Below are 14,190 nucleotides of genomic sequence, written 5' to 3'. Positions count from 1 at the left end.
TTGTTTTATAACATTTTATAAGAGTGTTGTTTAGAATACACTATAAACTTAGAGGCTGTACACATAGCCCCTAAGGGGCAGTGGGATGCTGCCCCTTTCCTATCTGTATCCAGGCTGCGGCAACCTCATGCCGCAGACCTGATCCGGCCTTTCGAGGGCACAAAAAGGAGCTGCAAAAAGCAGAAGGCTTTCTGAATTTAGGGCCAAGGGGAGCTGAAGTCCAAAAGACTGTAAGAAAATTTGGCCTAGGATCAAGAAAAGAAGGAGATCAACTGACTGAATTTTGTGAGGCCAACAGTTTGTTCATCACAAACACATTCTTCAAGCAAGCAAAGAGGCAACTGTATATGTGCACATCCACTGATGGCCAATACAGAAATAAAACAGACTACAAAATTGGAAGCAGAAGAATGAGAAACTAAATTCTTGATGCAAAAACAAGACCAGGAGCAAACTATGGTACAGACCATGAACTGCTAATACTAAAATTTAGAATAAAGCTAAACAAGAACACTAAACCAACTATTCTTTCAAGATACAACTTGATGAATATCTCTGTAGAATCTGGACCTGGGAGAAATAAATCACCAGGAACAGGTGGCATACCAATAGAGCTGCTTCAAGCAGTAGAGGATGTTTTAACTAAACTGTCAACAAATATGGAAAACAAAAGACTGGACTACAGATTGGAAGCACTCAATACACATTCCAATCCCCATGAAAGGGGACATTAGAGAGTGTAGTAACCATGGGACAATTGTATTACTCTCACATTCAGTTTAAGTGGTGCACAAAATTCTTCAACAAAGACTTTTACTACATATAAAGCAAGAAATTGTCTAAGCTGGATTCAGGAAAGTCTTTGACTGTGCAGATCATGTAAAACTATGGTTCTTTCTGAAAGAAATGGGTATGCCATAACATTTTATTGTCCAGATGCACTTTAATTACTTAGAAGCTCAGTTCAGTTGGTGTCCTGCCTTTAAAGACTAAACATTTAAGAGCAGCAATGAGTCATTATCAGTATTGATATCAGTAGCTATTATGTTGCTTCCTTTTAAATGATAATTGATTAGCATATCTGTGCTTTGCATTACATCAGAACTAGGAGCTAAAGGATTTCTTGGGCAGTTGTAGTTAAAAACCAAAGATCTGATAAAACCCCATTTTTTGAAAAATGCATTTACATTTGTGCCTTAAGTAATACTGTATTGCTCACACTGTCAATACTTTGTAGTAACATAAAAATGATGCAAACCAATCAGAAAGGTTCAACAAACTGATGCCCTACTTACAAGTAACTTGGTTTGTGAAGTTTTTCAGGCTTTCCTGATATATAACTACTGCCCAAGTATAGTGGCCAGTAATATCAGATTCCCCTCCATGAGAGCATTTTCAGTCTGATGCTTTTGCAAGATTACATATGGAAAACATTATTTTTGATATGGCTACTTCAGGGAATCCCATGAGCAACTTGCTGGGATCCCCCAGGACAATTAATTCCAATGTAATGTTTTCATGTGCATGCTTCTATAGGAATCATCTCAAAGTTACTCTTCTGGGAGAACAGCAATGTTAGCCACAAAGGCCACTATGACAGAAGAATAAGTCCCAGCCAATACCTTCCATTTTGCCAAGACTGGGCAAGACGTAAGGCCTCCAGTGCTGATGAAACGTTATGGGTCCAGTGGTCATTCTGGCATCTCAGTCACTTTGTGTCTAGTTATGCAGATGTAACTTACATGGAAATTAATGAGTAACTAGCAAACATACCTAGGCTTCAACTTGGAATTGTTTCTGCATTTTTGTTTTTCTTAGTAAAAGTTCCAGCTTCAGTGACACTTTTTTCAGTTTTTAACCTTAGCATTTTGGAAGCTCATAAAATACACATTCAGTTACTTTTTGTACTAAAAAGCTTCACACACTGCCTAGTTCACAATTCCTTCTCAGCTTTTCAGAGGTGGGGAAAACACTGGGATTACAGTGCCCCACTCTGGCCAGATGAAATTAATGCATGATTCCAATTATTATTAGCATGTCATTTAAAAAAAAAAAAACCTCTATCACTTTTCAATGAATATGCATCAGTGACTCAGTGCAGGGCTCCCTGAACAGTGAGAACACTATTGTCACAAATCCAGTGTGACAGAGTAAGTTACAGTTTCTGGAGCATTCAATTTATAAATCTCCAGTGTGTATGACGAAAAAGACATGACCTTACTCCTCCATGGAACTTCACTTCTTCCCTCCAGATACTTGGAGTTTATCCCTGCTAGTCTGAAAAGCACTAGTCTCCCCTGATATTTTTTCAACTAGGGAAAATGTTTAAGGAGGGACATACAAAATAGTTGCATTGCTTTCGCACAGGACTAGGAATCATCTGTCTGGAAACACCTCTAGGATACAGAACCATAATCCTAGCATCTTTGCCAGGATTGAACTCTTATTCATTTCCTTAAACAGAACTAGGGAGGCTATGATGGCTCCCTTTTTGTTGTTCTGGTGGCAAATGAAAACTCTTCTACTTCAACTGGCTTTTAGGAACTGGCTGCAGGGGCTTTTAACAGAGTGGGTTTTTTTAAATTAACTTTTTGTCTTGTTATTAAAATGGGTTTGTTTTTAATTCTTTTAATTCTACAGACAGTTTAATTTCATTTTAACAATATCTTTTAGTGAGCTTTTTTACTTATGTCTTCTTATGTGTTTTAAGCGTGTGTGTGTAATTGTAAGAAACCTTTAATCCCAGAATGGGGAAATAGTGGGATATAAGTAAATAATGATGGTGATGATGCAGCCCTCCAGATGTTGTGTAACTCTAAGTCCCAGCAACCTCAGCTAACATAGTCAATAGTAAGGAATGCAATCCAGCAATACCTGGAGGGCTGTATGATTCCCACCACTGTCCTAGGGTTTATTTGTCCAGTAGCTTGAAAACAGTAGTTCATCTGCATTAAAAATTTCTTAGGAGTAAAGAGGAAGAAGTATAAGGCAGGAGACAAGTAAAAATAAGAAAAAAAAAGACACTTTCACTCTTTGTTTGGTAAACAGAAATTGTGTCTCTTTCAACAAAGCCACATGAGCATGAATTTACACTAGAGAAATGAACAAGTGATAATATGGACAAGGTGAACCACTGTGAAATATTGGCAAGGGTTCCTGTGTTAAATCTGGATTCATTATTCGAGACAAAAGATCAGCTTTTACCTTCAGAACTTGAAACTGTACAAATCAAAAGGGAATGCAAATATGCTAACTTTTTTTCTGTCTGAAGGTAACATTTGAATGTTTGTTTGTTTAGAAAGCCAGTTACCTGAATCTTTATCTGTGGCTTCAACTTTGATGACAACTGCTCCTGGAGCTGTATTTTCATAGATAGATGCTTCATACACAGTTTTTGTAAATATTGGTGCCTCATCATTTACATCAAGGACAATTACTGTCAGACTCTGAGTTGCAGACAGAGCTGGAGTGCCATCATCAAGGGCTACAACTGTCAAATTGTAATATTCTCGGCGTTCATGGTCCAAAGCAATGACAGTGCTTAGCACTCCTATTGTAAGAGGAGAAATTAATATTAATTGTTTCAGCAATACATTACTATCACTCAGTTCAAAGATGTTATGTGAAATCAATGGTTAGCTCAGGCTATAGTTTAGAAGTGAATGAATGTTTTTAGATCCCAAAGATCCAAATGTAAAAACACTGTGTAGCTTTCTATACAAATATTGCACTTTGTATGCAAAAGAGCATTAAAAAAATCCTTTCTGAAATACAGTGGACCCTTGTTAAACGCTGGTGTTTGGTTCCAAGATCCCCCGTGGATAATATAATCTGTGGATGCACAAGTCTCATTAAATGCAACGACACAGCAAAATGATGTCCCTTATAAAAATGGAAAATCAAGGTTTGATATTTGAAATGTATACTGTTTTTGAACATTTTCAAACCATGGATGCTTGAATCCATGTATAAGAAATTTGTGTATAAGAAGGACTGACTGTACCATCTCTAAAGCTAGAATCCTGTTGTTTAGTTTCAACTAGAGTAGATCAAATTTGTTTAAGGCAAACACATTCTTCAGGCAACCAAGAGTCAACCATATACACGGGGTGCAGCTACACTGTAAATTTTACACCACTTTAAGTGCTGTAGTTACAGAATATGAAATCCTGGGATTTGTAGTTTTACACTGTCTTTAGCCTGTGCTGTTAAAGAGTGAAGGTGCCTCACAAAGTTCCAGAATTCTGTAGGATGGTGCCTTGGCAGTTAAAGTAGTGTCAAACTGCATTATTTCTACAGTGTAGATACACCCATGGGCATCAACTGATGGACAATACAGAAATCAAATACACTACATAATTCGAAGCAGAAGATGGAGAAGCTCCATTCTCTCTGCAGAACAGCAAGACTGCATTACAGATGGATAGGTTTTATCAGGAAAGGCATAGACCTGAATCTACAAGTAAGGCTGTTAATAACAGAATGACTTAGAGGTCTCTCATTCACAAGATTGTCATAAGTCAAAGCTGACTTGATGACAATTAAAAACAACAACAAAGAACCACTCAATCAATGATTGAATGGTGAGTCAACAACATGTAGAGAAATTTAATGGAGCTGATGTGTTTAGTCAGGTCTAAAGTAGATTTAGACTTATGAGTGATGCCCCCTTTCTCCCCAAAAGATTATTCCACCTGTGTTTTGGACTTTGAACCATCTTGCTTGGTTAAATCAGTTTTTCTAGGTTTCGTATTGGGACTAATAGATTTGTGAACACTTCCCATAAAAATGTTTATGTGTTAATTCTAGTCAATAAAATATTACCCCTATTGGGAGAAAAACATATTTTAGCTCTCAGATTTAAATAAAAATGATTAAATGTAAAATGGTAGTGAAATAGCTTCAGGGATTTTTATGTAGAAACAGATCCTTTTCAGTTAGGCCTTATACCTGGTTTAGCATCAGAAATTCACCTGGTCATCCCAGTGAATGACTTGTACAGGTTCACAATTTGGCAGTGCTCCTCAATCAGAAGCATATGTTTCATGGGCAAGTGGCACTGGGTCTCCCCCAGGCCAGTTGAGGTGGTCATTACAACCCTTTCTGATTGTAAACCTTGTCACAGAAATTCACAGATTAGTAGTCTCTGGATTAGACTCATGTAAAATGAGTTCCAAAAAGTTTAATCGGTATAAAATGCTGCTGCCAGATTGCTGACTGGTGCAACAGACACCATCATAGGTATTATTCCTAATTTATTTGACTTTACATAATTTGCCAAAAGGTTTCTAGACTCAATTCAAGGTTCTCGGTCTTAATCATTAGATTAAGACCTTAACATTTGGGGGCCCTGGTGCTTTAAGGGCCATCTTTCTTTGTCTTTGCATATGTCGGTCAACATCTGAGGCCTAACTCCAAATTGCTCAGCCAGCAGGTGCAAGCCAGGTGGCTATTAGGAGGAGGACCTTTTTGGTTGTGGCATCACATCTGTGAAATGCTCTTCCAAATAAGACTAGAAACCAAGCTTCAAACCAAGGGTTCTGGTTCTGGTTTGTGGAACAAGTCCCATCAAACAGTTAGTAATTTGTGTTCATACAGATTGTTTGTGTGTCAGTCTGTTCCAGTTCTCTTTGATGCTTTGTCATTGGAACTGAGATACTCATGAATTAAACTGTATATTTAAAATTACATCCTGTTCTGAAGCTGCATTATCTCCCATTGCACTCTTGCTCCACTGACAATTAAAAAAAAAAACACTTGTTTGCAAAAATTTGATCAAAAGGTGAAAAATGACTGAAATCCCCAATTGAATTTGAATAGCTTAGTTTTGTTTTTTAAAAAATCTTACCTGTATTTTTATCTATAACAAAGCCCTGGTCTTCACTGTTTGATAGAAGATAGTATATGACTTGTCCATTCCTCCCTTGGTCTGGATCCTGGGCAACTATGTGATACACAAATGAGCCCACCTCTGCATCCTCTCTAATGTAAGAAACGGGAGATGAAACAAATCGAGGACTGTTATCGTTGACATCCAAAATGACAATTTTTGCTGTCAGTGAACTTTGCCTGCGATCAGTCAGATTTACAGCCTGATCCACTGCCCATACTGTCAAGACAATAGACTGTGTTATCTCTCTGTCAAGTGGAACTGCTGTAATTAAGCTACCATAAGAAGGGTGGATGAGAAATGGATTTTCAGTGAAGTCATTCCTATGTATGGAATACTGAAGTTTACTGTTTAAAAAACTGCCATCTTCATCTTTTGCATTAAAGGTGTACAGCAAAGTACCAATTGGCACATTTTCCTCTATCCCGATTACAACAAAGTCATTCTGGAAAGAAGGTGAATGGTCATTTTGATCTTCAACATCAATACTGAGAAAAACAGTATTATTCATTGGAGGACTGCTCAGATAATCATTTACAACAACTCTAAAGAAGTAGTGAGATCCTGTTTCATAATCAAGTTCTTTGGACAAATACAGATCACCAGTAGCACTGTCAATTTCAAATGGAACACCGGAATCTTCTTCAAAGATGGCAAAATGTTGTTTTTCACTGGAATACAGATGCTGACCAGGTGGTTTTAGACAGCCTAGCATTTGAGGAGGCCTCAAATTTTCTGGTATGACAAAATGTCTGATGTTTTGAGTAAAAGGTGGTCTTCCTTTAGGCAGTGGAATTACCTGAAACAAAATAACATCAAAAACATCTATTTATATTTGAATTTTTGTGACATATTTTGCTGTCTGATTTTTCAAAAGAATCTGGCACACATCTTTCTGATGTGCTTCAGAGTCATGATCCACCAGCCAAATAATTACAGGAAAATGTGAGAATATTTAAAGGCCAGTTAAGATGGCTTCTTGGGGAGGCAACAGCTATGCATTTATGAACTTTCTCAAGAATACACATCTGATAAGAATATCCATATGACCTATGGGTTTTGAAGGTGGCTTCAAATTAGACAGGATGCTGCATGATTTCAATAACAAATTAATTCACAAGATGTAAATCTCCTTCATACTCTATAGTTTTGTACATCATTTGTAGTGATATGTATAAGCCACAAATGCTAGCTTAGCAGGGTACAGAATATAGTGCTTTTCTTATTAAGCTGCAACTAAAAAGTCTTGCTCATATTTCAAAGGCATGCTCTTTCTATATAGTGTGAGAAAATCTCTTTAAGTGAAGCTTACTAGCAGAGAGTATGAAATTATATCCCCTGATGGAAAAGCATTTGTGGTCTGAATGTACCAAATTAAATTATCTGCAACGCTGCATGTATTAAAAAGATTCTGAGCTTTTTATTGTTTGTCATTTTTGTTCAACTTTTTTGAGCATAAGGGAGCAAACCAACAGTCATGATGTTAAGTGAGTGCATTCAGAACAGCAATCAGAGGAGAATCCCAAACTCCCAATTAATGATCAGGCCAGCAGTTTGGGAAAAGGAATAACCTAATAAAGTACACAGGACTGGATCCAGATAAAGTCATATTTAAATGAGGATTAAGTCATGACTAACATTTTACTTTGGTTTCAGAAGGACCTGAGTGCAAATAACTTTTAGTTATTTTTCTGGAGGTTGCAGGTATGTTTACAGTGTATTGTTATTGTCCACTATTATTTGTTGTTGTTCGAGTTACATTTATCAATCTTACTGACAGCTTCCTCTTAATAAAGCAGACGTCAGAAATGCTCAAGCAAAAATTTTCTGTTCCCATTTGTAAAATGTGATAAAAACATTTTCTGTTTTCTGTTTTCACAACCAATGTCAGAAAAATATTTCCACAGAGGGTACTCTGTGTATGTTTGTATTATCATTTGCTAAGATACCTTATCTCAAAAAAAAAAAAAACCCCAAAACATGCCTATTTAAGTCAATACCTCAACACTGATGACTGTTTGTCCTTGAAGTGGAGGGATTCCCTGATCAGTTGCAGTGACAACCATTTTGTAGTTTGAACGCCAACTGTATAAGAGAGCTTCAGTCGTTCTTAATTCACCACTGCTACTGTCAATCTGAAAGTGACCTAAACTTTCCCCTAGAAAAAAGACATCATTATTAATATAACTGTGTATTAAGAAGGAATTATGCAAACAAGAACTTACCTCAAGTTAAGTAGCTGAGCAGTAGGGCCAGGATAACAAAAGCATAGCCTGTGCTTTCCTGGCCCAGGATCCAACCCGGATTGTTGCCCAGGCTAGCACAGGAATGAGAGTGTTTACATACCCATCAACTACTGCACCACACACCTGCTACCACCATGTACCCCTTAACTACCTCTGCCACTGCTGCTACTGAAAAGACCCCTGTTGCTGTGACTGACATATAAATTGGGTGCCTGGCTGCACCCATGTGCCCAGGCATCCAGTTTCTATGTCAGACATAATAATAATAATAATAATAATAATAATAATAATAATTTGTTTTATTTATATACCGCTATTCCAAAGATCATAGCGGTGAACAGCAAGTAAGCTAATTAGCAAGTAAGCTAACTTGCTCCCAACAGTCTGGGTACTCATTTTAGCGACTTCAGAAGGATGCAAGCCTGAGTCGAGCTTGGGCCCTTTTGCTGGTCTTTAACTCGCAACCTTGTGGTTTTGAGTGAATGGCTGCAGTACAGGCATTTAACCACTGCGCCACCAGGGCTCCATAGATATGGTGATGAGAGTCTTCTCACTAGCGGCTGAGTGGTGTGTGCAGGGCTCTCTGACCTGCCAGGGTTTGGTGTGGAGCTTCCATGAAACTCCACAGCAAACAGCAGGTATTTTTGACCATGCTAAGACCTCTCTGACCCAGAACAAGACCAGAACCAGTGGATCTGTGTCTGGTCTGCCGTTTCCCAGCCTGATCCTGGCCTGTTGTTAATGGCCTGCATCATCCAAACAAGATGATGCAAGGAAAAGGAACTTGGTCCTTTGGGCCCATGTGGACAGCCCCTAAGCTTTTGTGGTGGCTCCCAACTTATCTTTTGCTTCCTTGGCCTGCCTGCCCCTTTGTCCTGTTCTATATGCATATAGAGATCTGCATTCCCATCCCACTATTTACTCTCTTCCTCTGCTCACCTTCTGCCTGAAAAAATGCCCCTTGAGTTATTCAGACCAACAAACAAACCTTTAGACAGAGTGATCATTCATATAGCATCTATAGATCACTGCCAATTTCACAAGCAGTAATACAGGTGCTGCATCAAAACCTGAATGAGTGGAAACTCATTTATGCAAGGAGGTTTCTAGTCCTCCCCTTCCAATGTCAGTCCCCTGTATCTCTTCACAAAGGTCACTTTTGGGGGCTAGGGAATTCACTCTAAAGGCTTGGATGAAGTGTGATATGAAAGGGGGGGAATCACCTCAAACTGGAGAGAGGACGTTTCTGCAACTGGAACTCCATTCAAGGAAGCTACCTCCACCTGATGTTGACAATTGGTCCCAAACAGCAAAGAGCAGAGGACAGAAAAATATAGAACTGGTGTTCTCATGATAGGTTGTACTGTATACAATACAGAGATTTTACTTAACAATGGAATGCAGTTACATTTTGCTACATAAGGAGCCAATGGCCATGTTAGCTAGGGAGCTTGAGTTCAAAAAAGTAACTTTTCCAAGACTTAGATATTACTTTATTGAGAAAAATAATACAGCAACTCTCTGCTCTACACCATGGCTTGTCCTAATGGCATATAATTTTGAGGGCCATACTATTCATTTTGAACCTTTCCAGAAATTTAAATAATTCACATTGGGGTTGGGCAACTGTGAAAAACAATGTTGCCCACTCTTGCTCTGTCTATTTCAGTATGATACGCACAGCAGTGCAACAACCCAATTTCACTTTTGTTTTTCTTGGTTTATAATTGTTGTTCTAACTGTTTTTTCTTTCAGTACACAACTTTGAACAGCATGTGATTTCAATAAGTAATTGTTGCATCTAGACAAAACAAATTGGTTATACTGTATAGAACCAAAGTAGGAAAGGGACGAAATGAACAAAACACCATGAAAGAGGCATGTCCCTAAACCTATTCACCATGGTTCAAACCACAATGTATGTGTCTATTTGTGTGCTTATATATAACGAAATAAGATGATAAAATGTTTTTATAGAAATTTGGAATGCAGCCTATATAAAAATGGCTTTCTCTGACATCTGTATTAAAAATTATTTCAAGTGGGACTCATCAATCAAAGCAAAGCACAAAACAAAATCAACTATTGGACTGAAATATATGTTAATATGACTTATGCTGTATTCATGCATTATTTTACAATTCTCAAATTCTAAAGCTTCTCCATTAATATAAATCAATGTCTGGTATAGCACACCAATGACATCCAGCAGCCACAACTTTCTATCAATATGCCAAGGAACAATACTGTTGTTATTACTAATAAAGTAAATTTAAGTATTCACACAATAATATATGAAACATATACTAAAAGTTAGCCATAACTAAATTACACAACGCCAAGGAATATCTCTTCTCAGTTTTTTCCACTGATCAAAAAGCAATGGAAGCCAGAAAGTGAAATGATAGCATTATGTGAAAGTGATTCTGAAAGTTCCTAACAGTGAAAGCTGAACTCTCCTAAATCAACCTGCGTATATATACTTCTTTCTTCAGAGTAAACATCTTGGGAAAATACATGAAGTCCACACCACTTGTGCAACTGCTGCACCTCTTTTACCTTTGCAAAGGCATGTGTATGGCTTTCTAAGAATCTAGGATACCATGCTCCAAAATCCTTGTGTAACAAGGAAACACAGAGCCTGAGGTTATTGTTTCCCATCAATAACAGTCAGGAACAGAGGTCGAAAAGAGGGAAAGATTCTGCAAAAAAAAGGGCAGAAATTGATCTCTCTGGCAAACAAAGTCATTATGTCCAAGTTACTACTCATGCCTGTGGAGCTGAGATTAAATTTTAAGAACACAATAAATGTAGATTACAGAGCTCTAATGAAATCCATGGTAGGATTAATGTAACTGGCAACATTTTTGGCACAGTGACCCAATGTACCAATGCAGCTATGATCAGAATATTTGTCAACAACTACTCTGGTCAAGAAAGTGGCTTGAATCAGATGACCTACTAGCATCTGGATACTAACAAGATGGATACTACAGCTGCACAGGGACCCAGTCACTGGTGGCACACAGCTACACATTAAAACAATTTCTTCCCTTCCTCTGAAGCAAAATTCAAAATGATAGCCATGTTAATCCATTCCAGAATTAATCCTCAAAGGTTCATGATATTACAAGACTCTGTTGTAATACTGTACCTGCTGTAGAAATTTGTAGTTGTTATAAAAAAATTATTATGTGGAGAAAAATATACACAGTGTGTTTTGAACAAAAAACTACTTCTTGTCCAGAAAATAGGTTTCTTACAGAGAAAACAAAAATAGCTGCATATTTTTTCTTCTTCAAAGAATAATGTCTCCACAACACTGCAGGGCATTTCAAACACAAGGAGAAAGTTGTTCAATTTATGGGGTTTCCTGACTGTCAGGAAACCTGCTTTTGAACCTGGAAACAAATAATGCACATATTCTTCAAACCCTACTCACAAACTTTAATACAGTTTGCCTCACAATGCAGTTAAGATGCTACATGTATACAACTGGCTCTTAGTATTTTGTGGGTTTTTCGGGCTATGTGGCCATGTTCTAGAAGAGTTTCTTCCTGATGTTTCACCAGCATCTGTGGCTGGCATCTTCAGAGAATGCTTGCCTGGAAAGGAGTTGGGTATATATATACTGTGTGAACCTGGGAAGGCAGAAGTGATTTGCATGGGGATTGTTCTGCTGCTAATGGCAGGCCACAGGCTGGGAGGCTATGCAAAGGAGAAATCTCCCAGGGTCAGGGGTTTCCCAGGAGACAATGAGCACTAATCAAGCAGACACTCATCCTCTTTTGCAGACCCTCCCACCCTGAGGCCTGCCATTAGCAACAATACAGCCTTATGTAGCAATGATGACTCTTGAAATAAAACTTCTTAAAGTAATATGGACCATGTGCCAACCTCCCCACTAGACCAAACTTGACACTGCATCACTGCAGAAGTGAGAAGCAGTGTTCCTGTTCACAGAAATTCACAGTGAGTAAAATTCATTTTTCAGAACCATGACTACACATCAGTAACTAGGATTTCTTGATGACCACACCTCAGAGGAATGATAAGGGGAGATCAGCTTTCTGACATGTGATTCTCTCAGGGGGGAAAACATGTTTTGTACCAGCTGCAGTTTCTGAACTGCTGTTTATCTTGTGACATACTTTTAAGCCTAACACTGTAGGAAAACAAACTTCCATGGCTTAGTGTTGGGGATGGAAGTTCAGGAAAAAGGTTTCATGTGTCTAGTTTGTCACAACCAGGAATAAATATGGAAGTCTTTGTGCACTTGTTCCAGTATGTTCTTTCTCATCCAGTATGTGAAAACATGAGAGGCTACCATTCTTCTTGGGAGGATCTAAGGAAATTCCTGTTATTCCCTGAAATGATAAAGTTGACCATAGAGTTACGCTAGAAGACCCAAATATTCCTAGAGAGAACATATTCATAAAATCCGTGAATACTCAAATCCGCAAAAGTCAAAGCTGCAAATGTGGAGGGATGAGTGTATGTGGAAACAGTAAGAATGAATTCCAGAAAAGTAATGTTGTATGTGTTTCACAAAGTGGGAAAATAGGAGAAGAAAAGGATTGTATTTCAAAGGCTAACAAATTTATTGAGGCATGAACTTTAATAGGCTATAGCCTAACCCATCAGATTGAAGTAAATGTGTTGTCTCATAGACCATCATGGAACCAGCACTTAAAAGAATGGTTTGCTTGCTTTGTTCTTTTTCAATGAATAGTGTAAGGCTGCGGATAAGGCTATAGCTTTCCTTTGCTCTTACATCTGAATAAAATGTGTAGCATATGATCATTTAGCGTTAAGGAAATCTTTTATTCTTTTTAACTGGCAATTTAAAACACACACACACACACACACACACACACACACACAACAATAGACTTCATTCAATTCACAACCAGGTCCTAAAGCATCCTTACTTTTCCCTTTTTTGTGTCATAGCAGGAGGGCAAATTAACATTTTGTTGCAGAACTCTTATCAGTTAAACATTTCACTTAAAGAGGAATGGAATAGGATCTACATAAGCCACATTGTTTGCTCACATTATCTTTTGATCCCCATCTCAGACTGTTAAGACTAGGCATTACAGGAAGATTTCCAGTTAATAATGGGAAAGGAATGCCATTTTTACACTGGGAAGCGGAAATATACTTTATCATGAAATAAATAATACACTACAATGATCTACATCCTAGCTGGACTGGATTTTTTTATTTGAAAATTCTAGGGGCAATGAAAAAAGGTATGCACAACTGTCAATGGATAAATAATCTTTCCAATAAAGTTCTTTATTACTAATGAGCTGATGTTGTCATGCATGCAGTTAAAAGCATGGTGCGACTGTCAGAAATGTTTGGAAACAGACATCTTTGCAACTCTGTCTTGAAACTCAGGTCACAAATCATATGTCACAAAAATTACTAACTCACCACATATGATGTAAAGGAATGGAAATTCCCCTTAAAGTATATATTTGACTGGTAAAAGAGGCATTTGTGATAGAAACAGACACACCCATTCTATAGGTTTATGCTATATGGTTACTGGCTCATTTTCTCCAGATATTTTGATATCATACAGTTTCTTATTTATAGTCAACAAATTAAAAAAAATCCTTACCTGCAGACAATGAATATAGAACTATCCCATTGTTTCCAGAATCAAGGTCTGTTGCAAATATGGTGGCAACAAGTGTTCCTGCTGGCTGCCCTTCCAAAACCTAATGATAAGCAGATCAATTAAAATTAGACTTTTCAAACTGCAAAGAAAGCTAAACACAAAGCTAGTAAATTGTGCTCCAGCTCCACAAAACCTGGTATTTTGTGCTTAGTAATTAAATTGGTACAAATCTGGTAAACATTTTAAATAATCTTTAGAAATATATTTCTACTCATATATTTCTTCATAGATCTAAGGGAGAAAGAAATATCAGGTCTCTAATATTTTACTCCTAATTTTCTAGCAACCTTACTAGTGTGTAATTTAGGGCCAGAACAGACTGGCAAGAAGGGGAAAAAGCTGTTTTTTGCAGCTTTCCCACA

At 37.7% G+C, this 14,190-nt stretch overlaps 1 protein-coding gene across 1 annotated transcript in view; it reads right to left on the bottom strand.

Annotated features, from left to right (window-relative positions):
• Positions 1 to 14,190, bottom strand: part of DCHS2 (dachsous cadherin-related 2) — a 122,905-nt gene that overhangs the window by 28,253 nt on the left and 80,462 nt on the right. Inside the window, exons 7-10 of the mRNA XM_042469673.1 lie at positions 13,769 to 13,868; positions 7,891 to 8,048; positions 5,849 to 6,689; positions 3,311 to 3,550 (exon numbers count right to left, since the gene is read on the bottom strand). Of these exons, the coding sequence (XP_042325607.1) occupies positions 3,311 to 3,550; positions 5,849 to 6,689; positions 7,891 to 8,048; positions 13,769 to 13,868 (1,339 nt within the window). The remainder of the gene's footprint in view (positions 1 to 3,310; positions 3,551 to 5,848; positions 6,690 to 7,890; positions 8,049 to 13,768; positions 13,869 to 14,190) is intronic.

This window comes from Sceloporus undulatus, chromosome 5 (genome assembly GCF_019175285.1).
Source record: "Sceloporus undulatus isolate JIND9_A2432 ecotype Alabama chromosome 5, SceUnd_v1.1, whole genome shotgun sequence".
In the NCBI taxonomy this organism is placed as follows: domain Eukaryota; kingdom Metazoa; phylum Chordata; class Lepidosauria; order Squamata; family Phrynosomatidae; genus Sceloporus; species Sceloporus undulatus.
This window is presented reverse-complemented; position numbering and strand designations above follow the sequence as displayed.